The 18,487-nt window shown below is 38.7% G+C and overlaps 1 protein-coding gene across 2 annotated transcripts in view; it reads left to right on the forward strand.

Moving 5' to 3' along the window:
• MSRA (methionine sulfoxide reductase A) overlaps positions 1 to 18,487 on the forward strand; it is a 292,651-nt gene that overhangs the window by 99,617 nt on the left and 174,547 nt on the right. The window contains exon 2 of one of the 2 annotated variants that reach the window (XM_074861325.1): positions 15,606 to 15,674. The exons of the other annotated variant lie outside the window; for it this stretch is intronic. Within the exon in view, the coding sequence (XP_074717426.1) occupies positions 15,606 to 15,674 (69 nt within the window). The remainder of the gene's footprint in view (positions 1 to 15,605; positions 15,675 to 18,487) is intronic. 2 annotated transcript variants of the gene reach the window in all.

Here is an 18,487-nt window from a genome sequence, read left to right on the forward strand (position 1 = left end):
CCTCCTGGCTTTATCTCCCTCAGACGTCAATGCTGGACAGCCTACATGTAGGATAATTCTTCTGAGCCTTTCGGAGTTGACTTTAGAAGTGAATAAAGCATGGTCAGCAAGGCAGAATCAAATCCAATTTGCTTCCTTTCCTTACAGCTGATCCACTTTCTCTACAGTTCTGCTCAGATTTCTCCAACGTCAGTCACTAGACAAACAAGTTTCTTTGTGCAAGTATTTAACATAGGACTTCATATTAGATGCTCTTATCTAATGCTTCTTGAGGGTTTAAGTCCACTTCTTAGCCTGAGTGTAGCTTTGCGATGACACTCTGGGAATGGTTGAAGGCATTTTAAAAATGAAACTTTTGGTCTCTAAGAGGCCAGGCTTCAAAGAAGAGATGCCAAAAGATGCAGTGAAACTAATATTTAGTTAGTTAGATGCATCGTGGACACCACCACGCAGCTACTGCCACATAGACACCAGGCAAGGCTGCAACAAGGATCCAAACAATTCAGTGCCTAACGCTCTCACACCCTATGGGAACTGTGTGGCTTATGCTTAGGTTTTCTGAACCGCCAAATACGTCGTCATTCATTGCAAAACCACTTGCATCTCATCATAAATCACTTAAGCACTTTGGAAGGTACAAAATGTGAACTGGAAGTTTACTGTGAAGCATCTAGTCACAATGGATCCTTTAACTGTGCATATGGTTTTGTAGTGGTCAGTGGCTAGCTTGGTGATTGATGGTTAGTTAGCTTCAGTAAAGAAAAACAATTTGAGCCTAGAATCCTGGAGTAATTTATTTGACTTCAGATAAAAGTGAAAAAAACAACTTTGTTAAGTATGAAATATTTTATGATGTTTTTCTAGTCACTAAGAAATAGAGTATCAGCCTTAAACTGCAGTAGATGTTCAAGATGAAGTTGTAGCAAATTTTTATAATTGGGGTAGCTACTTTCCATTTCACCTTAAAAATTGTCTTTTTTATAATCTTCCTCATCCACTTCAGATACAACAAAAGAAGCAGTATCATGACGTTGTTTCACAAAGAGGACAAACACTTTGGATAAACTATATCTAAGGTGAGGGGCATTTCTGGAGCTTTGAGACGTATCTGTCCTTTTAAGGAGATAGTTAATTGACGCCTGTGCTCATTGTGATGGTTTATAATACTGTTCTCATCTTTATTTTTGCAATCAGATTATGAGTTTCTTCGAGTAGTAAAATCACAATTCCCTTTTTTTTTTTTTTGAAAAAGAAAAGCCAGTTGGCCTAACCTTGGCACTCCCCGCTCCTGCCTTTGCTGTGCCGACAGGGGATATTACCAGAAAAAGGCTGATGTTCGTCTGAAACAGATTGCGAGGGGAGGCCTGGACCCGTCAAGCTTAGCTGAGCATTAGGTCTGGTCATTTATCACTGTCAGATGGGCGAGGGGGGGAAGAAGCACTGGACCGTTCCTGTTCATCTGCTGACTGACAGCTGACTGAAGCCTAATGCAACCTCCAGGCAGATAATCTGCCATCAAGGGGGAATGTGTACGAGAGAGATACTCTATCACAGGCTGCATGCTGCTTCTTGCTCAAAGCTACTGACATCTTCACAAGGAAAAAAGAAATGTCAGTTGTGCTTTAAGGGACTGTGGTGTATTGTAATGCTTCGCTAAAACTGTGCTGTACCTCATTTCCATGGTTTCATGTAGATCCATTTTTAAAAACAGATTAACGGTGTGGTGGGGACATGCAGTCAGGCACAGAAATGATAATATGATGACAATGTTCAGATGAGAAAAAAAAGCGCTGTTTGTTTCACCTATCAATTTAATTCACAGGACTGCAGATATGCTGCAAAGCGGCATAATTATTTAAAAATAGCAAAACCCACCCTGCCAAATGTAGGCCTCTGAGTAAGCCTACATGTTTAAGGAACGGAAAAAATATTTTGTGAGGGAAAACTGAAATTAAAGCAAGAAAAATCTGATAAGTAAGGATTAATACTATTTCCTGCAGTGTTTTGCAAAACAAATACTTACTGTAGGTGCTTATTTAGAGCAACACTCTGCAACACAAGCTCCCAAACCAGTGTGAGAATATTCTGTTTTCAAAAATTCCTGCTTTACCGCCTAACGAAAAATTCTGCATCTTTAATGTTGTCAATCTTAAACTCAAGGTTTTATTGTTTTTAATTTGCCATTATTTTTATTAACAGTGTCTAATTTTGCTATTCATTACAAATCATATGTATTAACTTAACTGGGGAACATTTTAATTGAGCACTGCTGGAGATTTTCCAATAAATTAACATTACATACTTTTAACAGATGTCTGAATTAGACATTGTTATTAGACATTGTAATTAATAGAAGTATTACTCAAATTAAAATCTCAGGGCCTTAGAAAAATTAAATTGTAGGTGACTGAGTGATGTTAACTCATTAATAGAGAGTGACTGTTGAATTCCCTCCAATGGGTTTTATTAGCCCAATAAACACCCTTTTCCAAGTAGCTGAAGTTGGACAAACTCTTTGGTATAAGGGACTGGGAATCAAGACATGTTTTACCTGAGATATTGTGAAGTTCTTTAACCTGTCATTGTGTTATTTCTATAAGATGCATAATAATACCTTTCTGGGATGTTGTAAAGTTTTAATACAATGTGTTGGTTAGAGTTTTTTAGATACAAAAATCTCAATATGCCTGATTGTTCACTGACTTGTATGTTCAAAATTATTTTTTTCCGTTTTCATGGAGAACAAATACAAAGCTGGTATAAGCCAGGACATTTGCACAAGGAAGATTCAAGCCCTCTAAAGGTATAAAGTGTTGATGAGTAGATGGAGAAAAGTATGAGAGTGACTTTGGTATTGCTTCTCCAAGTGAATGAAAACAGTCTGGTTGAAATTAATTTGACCCAATATAGATATCTTTATCTGAGCTAACCATTATATCCTTCATATTAATTGGGGAAAAATAGTCACCTGTAGGATAAGATTCATCTCTTCTGTATGTGGATGCCTAAAAGCAAATGAATTGCTCAATACTACATATTTCTCCCCATTAGTCCAGGTGCTTTGAGTGACAGGAACCTTCCCTAGGTCAAGCTCTTCCAAATTGTATTTCAGAAAAGAAAAAGTTGTTACACATAGAGTGATCTCATCAGCTTGAATGGCATGTTTTAGTGCAATATTAAAATATTGTAGTATTAGTCAAATAAGTCTACACTGGAGAAGCACTGTTTCTCTATGAGTCCCTCTCCAGGAAAAAAAATGTCTGAGTTATGTCTCTGTGTATGTAATTACAGACTTGAAAAACCACTGCTCTACTATTTATCTACAAATTCATGGCCAGCTGTGAATTTCAAAGGGATTTTCCCACTTTGAACATGTATGTGAATGTCCAGCAAAAATTATTTTAAGTCTATTTTTGAGAAGCTGTGAACACGAAGAATCAATAATAGCTCGTCGGTGTTAAGATACCCAGTATCAGTTGGCACGAGAGCGAAGTGATCTCCGGTTGAGCCCTCAAAAAGTGAGCATCCTAAATCAAAAGTCACATTTAGAACGTTATTAATGTAAATATTAATGTATAAAAGGAAATTGCAAAAAAGCAACCTACTTAAAAGCAATTTGGGGGATTTTACCGTTAGGTCTGCGCTATTTTCTGTACCTAGCTTTTCTAGGCTAGCCTAGAATTTGGCATTTATGTTGCTGATTCACAAGGCAGGTGATGTTGAGCCAAGTTGTGCCGGGAAGCATACCAACAGAGATTAGATCCCCAGCCACAGTCTCTATAAGAGAAGCTGAGGGCACATGGGTTGCCAGAGTCTGGCCATTATAAGAGTTTATTTCTCCTGTGACTCTTCTCTCCTTCCCTCAGGCTGTGGTCTCTGCTCTTTTAGACAGTTTTTTTCCTTTTTTTCCTCAAGAAAGATGAGGGTTCAAGCTCTTCTTCCATAATAAGAAAACAATAGTATTCCTGGAGCTACTTTGCATCTCTCTGTGCTTCATTGCAGAATTTCTGCCTAGAGCTTTGTGCTAGTTTTCATTTTTCATGGTGTACACATGATGTCCCAGTTGAGTATCCAGTACATGTTTTATTCATGTGCTTTTCACCCCTTCTTTGAGATCATTAATAAAGCTGCTAAATAAACCCAGGCTTAACAATCCTCCTTGCCACACCCCACTGGACATCTCCTCCCAACTCGGTTACGCTGTGTTTATCATCGTCCTTTGTTTGCATCCCTTGGTTTTCCACCCTGCCTGATAGTATTCTTATCCAAGCTGGTTTAGATAAGGGTTTCAGGTGGGGTTTTGAAAGGCATTGTCTCTAATTCTGAAATAAAGTCCAGTTGTATTTCATCAGCTTTATTCAATTCCTACACTAACAACCAGATGCTACTGGCACTGCCTGAAAAGCAATGATGGTAGAGATGGCATGGATTGTTCGTGTTATGTGGATAACTCAATACCACGCTCTGCTCCAGGTTTAGGGCTTTTTCTATGCATTCAGTGCATTGCTGGTCATTATAGGGAGTCAAAAAAAGATGGTGTGCTGCTATATTCTCTCAAACGACGGCATGCTGACCTGTTCTTTTGCAGGAGATAATTATCAATTCAAATTATTCAACAGCTATGCATTGGGTCCCACACAGTAAATACAGCACTATTTTTATTATGTTTATCTGAGTTACCACACAACGATACAGAACTGACAGACAGCTGAAATCTCTATAGGTGAGTATACTGGCAACCTGACTATACATTACATGCAAGCAGATTGATTAGCATCAGGTTTATCATGTCCGTTTCCATAACTAGAGGAAGTTTGAGGAAGGAGATAAGGAGGTAGCTCCAGTTTTGTTTATAAGAATCTCCTCTCTACTATAAGGGGAAGTACCACAGAAATGATGAGGAAACTTGTTAGGAAGTGTAAAGAGTGATGGCTGGCGTCTCTGAGGGATTAGAGGTGGAACGTGACATTCAGCTTGTGCATGAAAGATGGGTGGCAATGAGGTCTTGATCAGGAGAGCCTTGAAAGTAGACAAGCAACTTCTGCTTGGTGCACTGGAGAAGCAATTTGAAGAGGAGAGTGACGCTGTCAAGCTGATGGACTAGAACAGTGTTCTTTGCAGCAATATTCTTGGGCAATTTTAGTGCTCCAGAGAGCCTCTCTCAAGTCTCAAGGAAAACATATTTTAGCAATCAAGGTGGGAGATAACGAGAACCTAAACAAAAGATTTATATGTACTTATAGATAGTGGAGCCATACTGTAGAGGTATTAGGAAGATAAAATCTTGATCATTTGAACACTGCGATCTTCTTAGAAGGAGAAATTATATTTGAATTTCTTGTTTAATTTTTAACTTTTGAATCTAGGTGTTCTCCACCTTTTAATCTCCCAACAGGCAGGTTAAAAAGCATAGGTTTTAAAGATGAAAACTGAGATTTGCATGTTACGTCAGAACTCCAAGAGTTAGGTTTTTGGGAAGTGAAATGATGTGACTGCAAGAATTGACTACCGTGTTTACCTAATCTGTTTCTATTTACCTCTCTGAGCTAGGTGAACAATATTGATTAGAGGTCTACTACTGCAGTACAGCAGCAAAACTGCTTGTGAGATAGACTACCTTCTAGCAACCCTTGTAGGGATTGTTATGTTCCTCTGATATTTTTATCTTTGCTACTTTGATCATATGTTTTACTGTTAACATTTGTCCTGGTTCATAACCCAGAATCTCCGTTGATGTCAAGGCCATATTTTAATAAATATGTATGTACCCAAAGGTACATATAATCCTCCCACTGAATAGATCATAAATCTCAGTGATATTACTGCAGGTGATATAGGTGGAATTCATCTGAGTTTGTCAGCAGTTTCCTTATAATCAGTGCTCAGAAATTGACATTTTTAAATATGATTCATTTGATCCTGAAGAAAACATCCAAAATATGTCAGATGAATCACCACAGAAGTGTCTGGTTCTTTCCAGAGTACAGAAGGATCCAAGGCTGAATACTCAGATGTAGATATCCATTGTAGATGACTAAAGCCAAGTGGCATGAATCCCAATTTAAGCATATTTAATTTAACCTTAATGTGTCTACCCCAAAACTCTGAAGTTAGGCACACGAAGCAGCACATGTGGGTACAGTCAGGATGTGAGCCCTCTTGTTTATCTAGGTCTCATGTACTTTCTGCGTGTGAAGGTCACATAAGGGTACGTGGCTTTGTCTCCGTGAAAGCATTAAGTCCATTATTGTAGTTTCTAGGATACTTTCCTCTGGCCATACCCCAGATATATCCCTGATCCTCATATTTTACTCCCACACCCCACCAGCCGCTGTCCCAGCTGCCGAGTACCCACTACCCCACACCCAGTATGTCCGTCTGCTCTCACTCTGCTCTTAAGCGGAGCCCTACAGCCGGCTTTTCCCCTTGCCCCACACATGCTCCTGTAGCCTATTTTCCCCATCGCACACGCGGTCTCCTCTGACCTTGCAGCCCATCTACCCTTTCGCACTGCGCAGCCTGCTTCCCCCGTGGTCCAGAGCTTCACGACATCCTGCTTCCTATTAGCACAGTCACACAGCTACAGGCACAGCTGTTCAGCGACTGATCTGCAAACCCCAGTAGATTGGAAATTTCAAAATCGCTATTTCTCTTCCTCTGCATCTGCACTGCCCTCCTCTAAGAAATTAATTCATTTTCATTTTCAAAAACTTATTTTCCTGTCATTCCTGTTGGTACATTTCCCAGAAAGAACTGCAGAACAAAATCAGTGCGCGATAATCTCGCCTTTGTTCGTTAAACAGAACCTATGTTTTTTGAGGAGTCCATGTGTTTTGGAGTCTGAACTGGCACACTGTGCTAGGACGCATCACATTTTGTAGCATCAATCAGTTTCTGTGTAGTAATCTGTTTGATGGAATGGATGCAGCAGAACAGTGTGTCACATTGTGAGACATCATCTCCAAAATACATTTCAAAACTGTTTTCAGCTACCACTCTTCCGTTCATGAGCAATTTAACAAGGGAAGTTATTTATTTTTCAACAAAATTTGTAATTAATATTTTCCATTGAATGATATCATGCTTTTTTAATAATGGTTGGGAACCACCATGTGAGAACATGAACACAATTACTACAAATAGTTGTAGGCAGTGAATTACCATTACGTAGCTGACCTCTCTTTTTAATTGGTAATGAGTTGACAGCTGATCTCCACTGACTGTCAGAGGATGGAACTAGAGAAATGAGAGGTGAAAGAAACCCAGTAGATCATGTACGCCATCTCTCTGCCAATGCTGAGAACCAAAACGACTTATCAGAGTTGGAAACACAAACGGCTGGGTTCGGGCAGCAATGTCCCTGTGCTGAAAATATCCTTTGGGAGACAAAGTGATTTGAAACATAACACTCAGGGTTTCATCTGATATGACATTAGATTTTCTTATTACGCAGGACCTTGCAGAACTGACAGTTCTGCTCATTGAACTAGACCTGAAAATAAAGAAGGGCTTCTATTTCATCACCAGCTATGAAGAATTTATGGATGAAATTCTGCCATAAATTACGCATCTAATGCCACTATTAGCTCCGCAGAGGCCTGAAGAAGAGCAGCCCTCTCCCTCTTGTGCCTCTCTTCAGTCCTCTAAGAGCGTGCCCCTCGCTTTCATGGATTTTTCCATTGAGTAGCTTTTTGAAATCTCCAAAATGATGAAGAGAGGCTCCACCTTCAGGGACAAGGATGAATGGGTGGTTTTAGACAGTTTAGGTTGGAAATGGGGGGATTTAGTAAGTGATTCCTATTCCTTCAGCAGCACTATCTACAGTCTTTCTCTTTAACAGCCATACTTCCTGTCTGTCCTTTCCAGATCATTGTGAAACCATCTCAAAAGCATTTTCTGATATCCAGGAGATCCTGGGAGAGGGGGCAGATATAAATAAGGTGAAATATTTCCCCTCTATCTGAAGAAGGAAGGATCTGGTTCAATATTAATGACTGGAGCAATCCTCCCCTTGTACAATGTATAAAATCCTCATATATGACATAATTGTGTACATAGTACCTGCATAACTCCTCTTGACATACACGTCAGATATAATATTAGAGACCTAAACCCCTTTTTTTAAGGAACTATCTTCCAGGTTATGAAATAGATAGATGGTGAAAAGTTTTGCATTTATGCTTTTGTCTGAAAGAACTATTAAGCTCACTCCTAGAATAACTGACAAAGCAATCCAAATAACTGTTTTGATCAAACTATCAGCCATGCCTATCGAGAATGAGAGGACAAAAAAAAAGAAAGCTTCTGATCTGTGACAGCTTGGCTTTCAAACCAGAATTTAGTCAGATTGACTTCAAATTGGATGAATCAATTGTTAAAAGATTTATCAGAGATTTAGTAATTTTTTTTTTTTTTAAAAAAGATTTAACAATTACTGTTAAAAGATTAAACAGGGATAAGGTACAGTGAAAAAACCAAACCTTCTTAGGTTTAAAAAGTCAGGCCTCAAGGTTTGTATTTAGGTATATAAATGAATGACCTGTTTTTCAAAAGTACTGGCCAGTTGTGGCTTTCAGCGAAGTTAATAGAAATTCTGAAAGCCCGGAAGTTTTTAGAATCAGGTAATTTACTCAGATACCTCATTTCCAGCACAAGTACAATAAAGGTCAGATCCCTGTTTTCTAAGCCAGGTGAATGAAGTGCAATGAAGCTCTCATCAGATAACAAGTAAATATACTGAAACGGAATTCTGTTTTAAAGATACCAAGTAAGTTTTATACTTGGAAATTTGAATAACATACTTGTTGCTGTCTTTTAATTCCACAGGCCATGTAACCAAATGGAAGTATACATTTTGGTACAGTTAGTTCACTGTTAATAAATTAAGTGCTGCCTGTAGACTTCAATATAGTTACTGTAAAGGATATGACTATTTGAAAAAACGAACAGGTATCTAGTTGGCATGTACTAGTTAAATTAAATGGTTAAATGGTTAAATGAAGAAGAAGATATTTATTTGGAAAATACTGCTAAGTAAGGCTAATTTTGCTTCCTTTGAAGTGAGTTTTCATGTGTTACCTGTGTTGAACTTTTACCCGTGGGCAGTGAATTCCTTATTTTTACTCCTTAGTCTTCTTTAGCTTAGGACCGTTTACTCATTACGTGTTAATGGTAACACTGCACTACCAAACTTTCACCTTTTTTTTCTAAATATCGCAATTGTTCACGGGAAATAAAAAATTAGATAATTTCTTGTTTACAAGACAGAAGAAGAACTCACTGGCCTTCAATTATATACTGTATATTGATGCTGCACAGCAGTAAAAAGTGTTATATGAAAAAGCAGTAGGGGACGATCAGGCCTGATAGCCCATGTATCTCGCAGTGGGTTACCAATCATGCCATGAGGAGCTTTTTCTGAATGTCTGACTTCTCACAAAGCACTTCACTTGTCTTGTGCTACAGCTTAGATTTGTTGTTACATCAGTTTTCAGACTGCTGATAATTCTGTCTTCTCCCAAAGCAGTAAAACTTTCTCAGCTATCACAGCAGCAATGAATCTGATGTCTTCTCATTGTAGGATTCATTTTACTGTGGTCTTTCTGGAGCGAACAAACTCCGACACCAAAGTTAAACTTGGGCATTCGATGAATTTTTAAGTAGAAGAACACAGCAGCTGTAGGTTATAGTGAAATGCCATCAGTCTCTCTCCGTGTTATGGGTTTTCAAATGGTGTCTGTCATCCTACTTTTCATTACTTCGCTTTAGAGAGGTGGAGTTGTGACTGTGGATGACATACTCCTCTCACATCCAAAATTTAGGAGGCATTTAAATAACTTGCTGATTCAATACTGAACATTTTTCTTCACCCTTCTTTATTTAGATGAAAGCAGTCTTTTTCACACAGGCCTGGCTCTAAGTTTTATCCCCCTTTATTGCCTCCAAACTTTCGTTTAAAGTGAGTATGGCAACTACGCTAAATATTCTATGTACGTGCCATGCACAGCTAACACTGCAAAGTGAGCAGTGCTTTTATGTTTTTCTGGTGTCCATCTTGCAACTCTTACAATATATATTATGACTTATATGCCACTTTTGGAAACAACAACCACTGAGTTATTTTTATAACTTTTACAGACTTCTTGTATCCCCTGACCTGTTTTCTCTGTTATCTGTCCGAATTTTCCAGCCCCTCAGTGTTCTTGCCACCGCTTTGACAGCTGAGTGAGTGTTTGGTGTAGCCAAAGGAGAAGAAACCTCCACCATGGTGGTGTGATGGAAAGTGTAGGAAAAGGTGTCTAAGGCCAAAAGGGAAAGGAGTTGTTCAAGCAGTAGCTGATCTGCTTTGGGAAGTTCCTCCCTCACCCCATCACTGCTTATCCCTTTTCCTCCTCTTCTCTCCATGTACCCATCATGTTTGTGCTGGTAGGAGTTGGAGGAGGCTCATGATAATTGGTTAATCAGCTATTTTCAATTCAATTCCTGGCTGTGCTTACCATGGAAAATTAACAGTCCTTGTGTATAAATATGACCCCTACTCCTGGATTAATTTGATTATGTGAGAATCTCAGTTTTCATTTTAAAATAATAACTTTCTGGCTGCTCTGATAAAACAAGTTTGGATATGTAGTCTAAAATTCCCTAATGGTTTATCAAAAGATAAATGTGAAGAACATATGAATCTTTTGCTAATAAAAAATAATGTCCTCAGATCTTTACAATGATTGCTTGAGATTGAATATTTTGAGACCAGAAAATTTCTGATTTTCACTCAATGCGGGATCAGCATTCACTGAAAGCCAAATCTTTTTAAGCAGCTTCATTTGGGTCCACAAATAGAGAACTCATGTTCATTAATGACTGTGGCTATCTTAACCCAGAGTTCCTCTTGGATATCTTCAGTTATGAAAAATGCCTTGTATAGACTTTCTGCACTGCTGATTTCATTCTTGGTATAACTTTAATTTCAGCTGTACTACTGTGAGAGAGGATTTTGCCTGTGAGTGACTGGCTGCTCTGCATTAGATCAGTGCTTTAATTTTGCATATTTAAAGAAAGAAGCACAAACTTCAGCCTCTAATAATTGCGAGTTTGATTCTGTTAAAGGTCTGATAAGTGCTATAAATTTTGTGGCACTTACTTTATTAGGAATCTTACTTAACAGCAGTGAGTTTTTGTTTAACTGAGCTTTAAATTTCCTCTGGGCATACAGCAGAACAGTGAATCTGTTTAGAACCTACGTCAGGATGGTTTGAAAGGAAATATTTTTTATAAAACTTTCTCATTTGAACATCTTTGTTGTTAAATTTAGCTATTACAGGTGTGATACCATCGACATACATGGAACTGTGAAAATAAATGAAGTGTATACTAATAAATCAAAAAGTGCCAAAGAACAGGTCCAGGCACTGGAACTTGATTGTTCACGCTGGTAAATTGCTAGGATAGGATGTAACATGATTTCAGCTGGGCTAATTAACACCGTCTCAGATAGTTTCTAGATATGACTTGTTTATTTTAATAGTTTACTAGTACAGCGATAGCCTCATCCACGTGTGGACAGAAATTTACTTGAAGTTAGTGAGTCTTTAGTAAAGGGCAATTGTAGGACTATGTTAGAAACGTGCCAAGCCATAGGCTGCAAAGGCTGAATAATGCTGAAGAAATATTGAGGGCCTGTTTAACAACTTTTGATTATCTTGCCATACATTATGCTGTTTCACAGGTACAGAGCATCTGTGAAAGATTATTTCTATAAAAATCCACAGAATCCAAGGAGAGTGAGCCAGGCACTGCACCTGTCTAAAGCAGACTTTGCCTGAAGCTAAAGTTGAATGTCAAGACCTCCAGGATCTGTGTTGCTTTCAGCGCATACTAGTTCTGTTCAGCAGGGAGCAAAGTATGTTGCAGATACCTCTCAGGCTTAGTTTGAAAAATGGTAGAGAGTTTTTGCAGTTGAGGATGGAGCCGCATTCGGCAGTTTTGGGAGGAAGTGCCCCGCTGTTTGGTTGTGCAGTTACGTTCATGAAAATGCTGACAGCTTGAATATCAATTAAACAGAAATAATGTACTCCTTACCCATTGTCTTTCTCTTGAAACCCTGAGGATCAAGAAGATCAAGAAAATGACATAAAGACATCCATGTCCTCCCAATTCTACTTTTCCAAGTGCCTGAATGCTGTTGTAGTCCACTGAAGGGTTAACCCCATAAATATTGTCAATATTGGTGAAATGTGTTGTTTTCACCACCAGGAAACTGAAGTTAACTGCTCATTGCCAGTTCAGTGTTCACTGATAATCTTTCCATGTCTCTCTAACCACAGGTTTCATGTTACTGTAAGCCCTTGTCCCTGTAATGGCAATGAGCTTGGAAAAGTAATTTATTCTTTCTCTTGGCAAGTTACAGGGAAAGTCCTTCTAATTTTTTTCTAATTCCATGGGGCCAAAGTATTTCTGGTTTTCTGGAGCTGCTCAATCCAGTCTGTAGGTGAGAATTAAAGCTTATGTTTTCACAAGAAAAACTGTTCAGTACAAAGCCCCAAACCAAGGTTTTTTGAATAGTGTACTTCTTGAGAGGCTCTTCATACTTATGTGTTGTTACTTTCTTCCTAAGGTTGAATGTATGTTTTGTGAAAGTCCTTTTAATTTTAATTTTTTTTAACTATTTAGTGCATCTAGGCAGGGGGCAGGGAATACTAGAAAAATTATAAAACAAAGTATGAATGACAAGAAAATGAATTATTTTATCTGACTAAGATCTTTGAAACAAAAGTATGAAGGCACTGGACGACAACTTGAGAACTCTGAAAATATTACTTTCATTCAAGCCCATCTCACCTCTAAAAATTTAATTTTAATTTTAATATGTTGAAAGCCTCACCATTTGAAATGATAACTCCTTCATACATCATACATGTCTTTCACTCTTTAAATGAAGGCAGCTATCAGGGCTACGGCAGGGTTAGTTTATTTGATCTTGCGTGATGTTTCATAATTTTTCTGACTGTTCGCTCGTCTCAGATGGCTGTAGATCATGTTAGTAATACAAGCTGTAGCTAACGAGGTTGAAACCTTGTATGGCACCGACCGTATTACTCCCACTCTGGAACCTCCCAACAATTTCCTTCCTAAAGCCCCTCTCTTGCCTTGTGTGGCACAGGGCATTCAATCTTCCTAAATGCAAACAATTTACTTCATGGCACCTCTTGCTCCAATTGCAGATAACCCTGATTTTCCCTTCTCATTGACTGTTGATAAATGTTTGATGCCAGCTGGGATTAGTACTGTGCTATGCCTCCCTGCTAATGAAAAATACTGCTTTCAGAGAATTCACAAGGCAATCCCATGTTCTTAATTTGACCTGTTTTATTCCTCACCAGGTTCTGTGCTACAGGAAGTAAAATAATGCACATACTGAGAAAATCTCTTGGCTTTCTCTCTGGAAAGTATTTTGTGAACAGAAACCTGTAATTTGAGTTCAGGTGATTTTATTTCTTTCCACCATAGTTGAAAATGAATCTTAGTAGCTCAAGAAATGAATGTGGGGATGGCAGAGAAAAGGATTGGGAGTATTCTGTTGTGGATCTGTATGTTTTATTTTATTTGGAGGTTGGAGAGCTCTCTTCCAGGTTATAAATACAACCCTTCCAGGTTATATATACAGCCTTGATTATACAATAGTGATAAGCCTATATTATCACAAGGAGTAGAATTTTCTTTATGCTGAGGAAAGTACATTGGGATGTGAAGAATATATTATTTAGTTTGGAAACTGAGCAGTTTCTAGCCCCTGGGAACCATCTTGTCACAGAAGGAATAAAGCCAGGCTTCTACTACTTTATTGAGTAGAAATAATCCCTATGAGCACCAGCAATGCCAGAACATTGCACTTTGCTGTATGCTTTGTATTCCTTAAGACCAAAAGTCTCAGTCTTGATCTGTCTTTTATGCAAATGCTTTGTATAGGTGTTCTGTCTTATGTCCTCCTGTATACTTTTGCAAGGGTATATAACTTTGTCTTAAGCCACAGCTCGTGATAGCTGTAGCTCATCTGTCTGCTTCCACAGACCGGGAGATTTCCCAGAGCCCAGATGCTCTGTAGTAAAAATGGTCTTTCACCTGAGAGCGGGTAGCCATAATGTCGAGGAAAGGACTATTTAACTAAAGTAAACCTCAAATGGACCAACTTTTCAGTTTCCGTGTAAACAACAGATGTGGTTTTGTTAATTTTGTGTCATGCCTCACGTTTTCTAAGAAAAATGGAAGAAATTTATCCATAGCATAGAGGAAGTGTCCTGTGTGAAAAACATCATTGTGGAGACCTGGTGGGAGCTGGAAGGTGCTGGGGCTGCTGACTCCGAGTCACGAAGGACAGTTGCACAATGGGTTTTATTTTGCATTTTGTGCTCTTCTCCCCTTCTTGATTAAGCGTTGGTTAGTGGAAGAGCAGTTACATTTGATCTGTTACAGTCGTTTCCAATGGCAGCAGTAATTTAATAGTGTTAAAAAAGTCCAAGGTGTGACTGTGGTAACGGACAAACTCTGTGTGGTCTGTCATGAACGGATATGGTGTTAGAGTATGTTGGATAAATATTCTTTTTAGCAAACATATCTCTGGTTGTATCAGGTGTAAATGTCCAGGTTTTGGCAGCAGAAGGGTTGCAGGGGCAGCCTCTGTGAGGAAGAGGTCAGGGCTGCCCCGTGCTGGACACAGATGGTCCATCTGGCTAGACAACAGCCCCACCACAGGACACGGCTGAGCCTGTCAGCGATGCTGGTGCTGCCTCTGGCAAAATATATGTAAGAAAGGGCAGAACATGGCATGGCAGTGAGGAGTGAGGAAAAAAGTGTGAGAAACAGCCCTGTCAGCCTGAAGGTCAGAGTCAGGAATGGAGTGCAGTTGAGCCATGGAAAAAGGAGGTTGGGAGAAGGTGTTGTTAATTTGTCTTTGTTTCTCACTATCCAAACATATTTTAATTGGCAATAAATTAAATTAATTTTCCCCAAGTCGAGTCTGCTCTGCCTGTGACGGTAATTGGTAAGGGAGCTCCCTGTATGTTACCTCACCCACGAGCTTTTCCATCTTGTTTTCTCTCCCTGTCCTGTTCATGAGGGGGAGTGAGAGAGCGGCTGGGTGGGCATCTGGCAGCCAGTCAAGGTCAACCCACCACACTAGTGCAGAAATTGCACACAGTTTGTGCTTGATCATATAAAAAAACTTGTGGTTGAGCACCAGCATGTCCTAGCAGCAAAGGAGAATTATGATTTCCCTGCTTTTTCTGCTTGCATGAGGAGGTTGCTTTCAAGAGTACTCCAGCTTTGACAGTGGTTGCTGCTGTGTATTGCTCTGTGTGTGCTGCGTTAGTATCAGCTGACTTGTCTTAACCACTAAGCTGAAATGCATCTCCAGTTTATATTCTGGGACTTGTGGACACTATTTTTTGAAAAACAGACTCAGAGAGTGTGGAGTTCCAGATATTAGTGATTTGTACAGGTCGGCTTTCATAACTCAGACTTCAGGTTTCAATAGAACTGTAAGAAAAAAACAGTTGGTTTTATGCAAAGCATATATTCTATTACATTTTGACTTTTTTTTCCCCTTCTAGATAAACATCATGTCAATGGAAACAGAATGGTAGAACCTTTCCCAGAGGGAACACAGATGGTTGTATTTGGTAAGACATCAGTTTTAAAATAAATGCTCTAAGCTGTATAGTGTTACCGCATGCCAAATTTCTTAATTTCAGCCTGAGTCCTTAGAGTTTTAAAATCTGGGCTGCTATTGCCATTTTCTAATCACTACAATCAGCTAAAGCCACTGATCATTTTGGGAGATGTCCGTGCCCCAAAAGAAATATACTAAAAGTATTTTTCTGAGCTATAGAAACAGAAAATGTAAACCCTTATTTTGTTCCATAAAAATTCCAAAATAGTAGCTTTTGATGTATGACAATTCCTGTAAGATCATTCATTAGCTTAATCAAAATTCCGAAGATGATCCATGCTTCTCTAGACCTTAAGTCATGCAAGGAACTCAAACTGTTGGGACCTACTGTACTTGCAGAGTTGTTACCATTTACATGCCCCAAACCAAACCTGCTGTTTTGTACTTTACTTTGTGAATAGTCCCATAGACTTTCTGTTGGGTGCCAACAGAGCTGGAAAGGTGGCCAGCTGCAGAAGAGAAGATGTTTAATTTCATTGCATCTGTGCTATTTTCTATGAAAATGTCATTCTTTGAGTCCTTTTGTAAAACTTGAAAAAAGTGTTTCTCTGCAGAAATTAATTACTTCTGGAAGAAAGAAACATCCTAAAATAGATCAGAATCACCATTTTTTTACCAGGATATGGACTTTACCCAAATCTGGGAATCGTCAGAGCTGCTGTTTCAGAATGTGCTAATGTCAGTCCATAAGGGCAAGCCTATGGAATTTACTAGGGAAGAAAAAAGTGGATTTCTATGACAATTATTCTTAAAACTTATTGTTACAGAGAATGAAAAATTTCCTAACTCTGTTCTGAAGCATAGGATTGGATTGTTTAGAAAGGATATAATTCTCTATTAACTTCCACAGGACGGTACAAAAGCGCCTTAGGAAATTTATTATATCCTATTAAATGTTTATCTATCTAGGATGTTGAAGTAAATATTAAATTACTACTTGATACACCTGCTATATCATCTAGCCTGATGGAGTTCTAAATCATAATAATTGCAGGTCGGGTATATAAAGCAGTCATCGCTATTTTTGACCTGGGCCCATTCTAATAACATGTATAGAAACTTTGGCAATCGCAAGGCAGTGGGTGTAACAACAAATATGTGAAAATGGAGGATGTACCCTGGAAAGCAGTGATTCTGAGAAACAACGCTATATAAATGACCAGTATGATGTAACGAAAAGAATAAATGATTCCTTCAGATATGAAATCAGGGGTATAGCGAGTAGGCATTAGCAGGCAATTTTACACCTGCACACAAGGTTTCCGAGACAGATACTAAAACACATTTTAGATTCTGTTGAACAATTCCACAGAATTTATAAACAGCAACAAAACGGTGAAACATTGAGACAAGCTACCAAAGCAACCAGCAGAATCTGCATATCGTTGTGTCTTCAGATACAGACTGGGACAGTTAGTGTGATGCCTAACCAGAGATTTCAGATGCCTTAGGCTCACCCGGCGGCCAGTTGTCAAACCAGAGGGATGGAGATCTTCTCTAGTCCTGAGGATATCTCAGTAGTCCTAGGGCACCCAGAATGAACCTAGACAATTGTGTCAGGCACCCCATTCACCCCAGATGCTTCCCATCAATAGAAAACACATTATTGATCACCGTAAAGGCAAAAGTAGTAGCAATTATCTTCCCTATATGATACAGTAGGTCACATTAGATAATCTAGTCATTGATCTGGTCTAATTTATAAAAAAAAAAGACGTAGCATAAGTATTTCAAAAACCTGAGCAGTGTCTGAAAGCTCTTACATAGTAACAGTTTACATATCTGTTTGGAATGAACTGTTGATCTTAATCTATTGTCAGAGCTGTATTCACATCTGAAATATTTAGCAATCGTGTGGAATGCAAAGGGCTAAGTTATCCATGGACACTAATTTATTAATGCAAAAATTATCTTTTCAATTGGTTATTAAAAAAAAATATATCATAGTAAGCATTAACTCTCCTGTGGAGCTAATGTTTGTGTAGTCACCGTGGTTGAAGAGGAGAAATGGTTTGTGGGTGTCACCCTTCAGTTATGGTTATGATTTCTTCAAGTTCTCTTTTAGAATTCCTCTAATCCAGTGTTGTCTTTCTCCCAGTATTCTCTTGTCTGTGGGTTTTGGGAACATAAAATAATTATTGGAGTGGTGGCGTGAGAAACTGATATTTTTTTGGAGCTAATGGAAAATGATTGTATGCTACCTTTTGAGTTTTCAGATTAAGATGGATGTAGAGATTCTTCTTTGAATTTCTTCCAGCAGACAGGGTGAGAGAGTTCTGGTACAATCTGATATTGATGCAGTCTTCACTGTTTAAATTTTTTTAAAGCTCCTCCTTTATTTCCTGTGTGATGGTCAGATCAGTTTCCCAGTGGGTGTGGTGGGTTTTGGTGTGAGTGCTTCTATTGATCGTATCACTGTTGATTGTACGCGATTTGTAAAATTTCATAGAAAGTAATATCCCACCTACGGAATTTCATTGGAAGAGCACAAAATCTTATTAAACAGCCTACTTTGAATCATTCCTGAGGAACTCTGTATATTCATATCAAGCCTGGTAACTTTCGTCATTTTTAAATTGCCCTGGATTTTCCACAAGATTGTGATTGCAAATGTTGGGCTAGGTGGTGAAAACTCATGCTGCTGCCATCTGTGCTGTGAATAAATGGAAAACCTACATGTTCTTAGGTTTACTATTAGACCTGAAATATAATAGTATACAAACATGACTCTGATGATAATTGTTGTCGTTTGTTGGCATTGGC

This window comes from Strix uralensis, chromosome 3 (assembly GCF_047716275.1).
Source record: "Strix uralensis isolate ZFMK-TIS-50842 chromosome 3, bStrUra1, whole genome shotgun sequence".
In the NCBI taxonomy this organism is placed as follows: Eukaryota; Metazoa; Chordata; class Aves; order Strigiformes; family Strigidae; genus Strix; species Strix uralensis.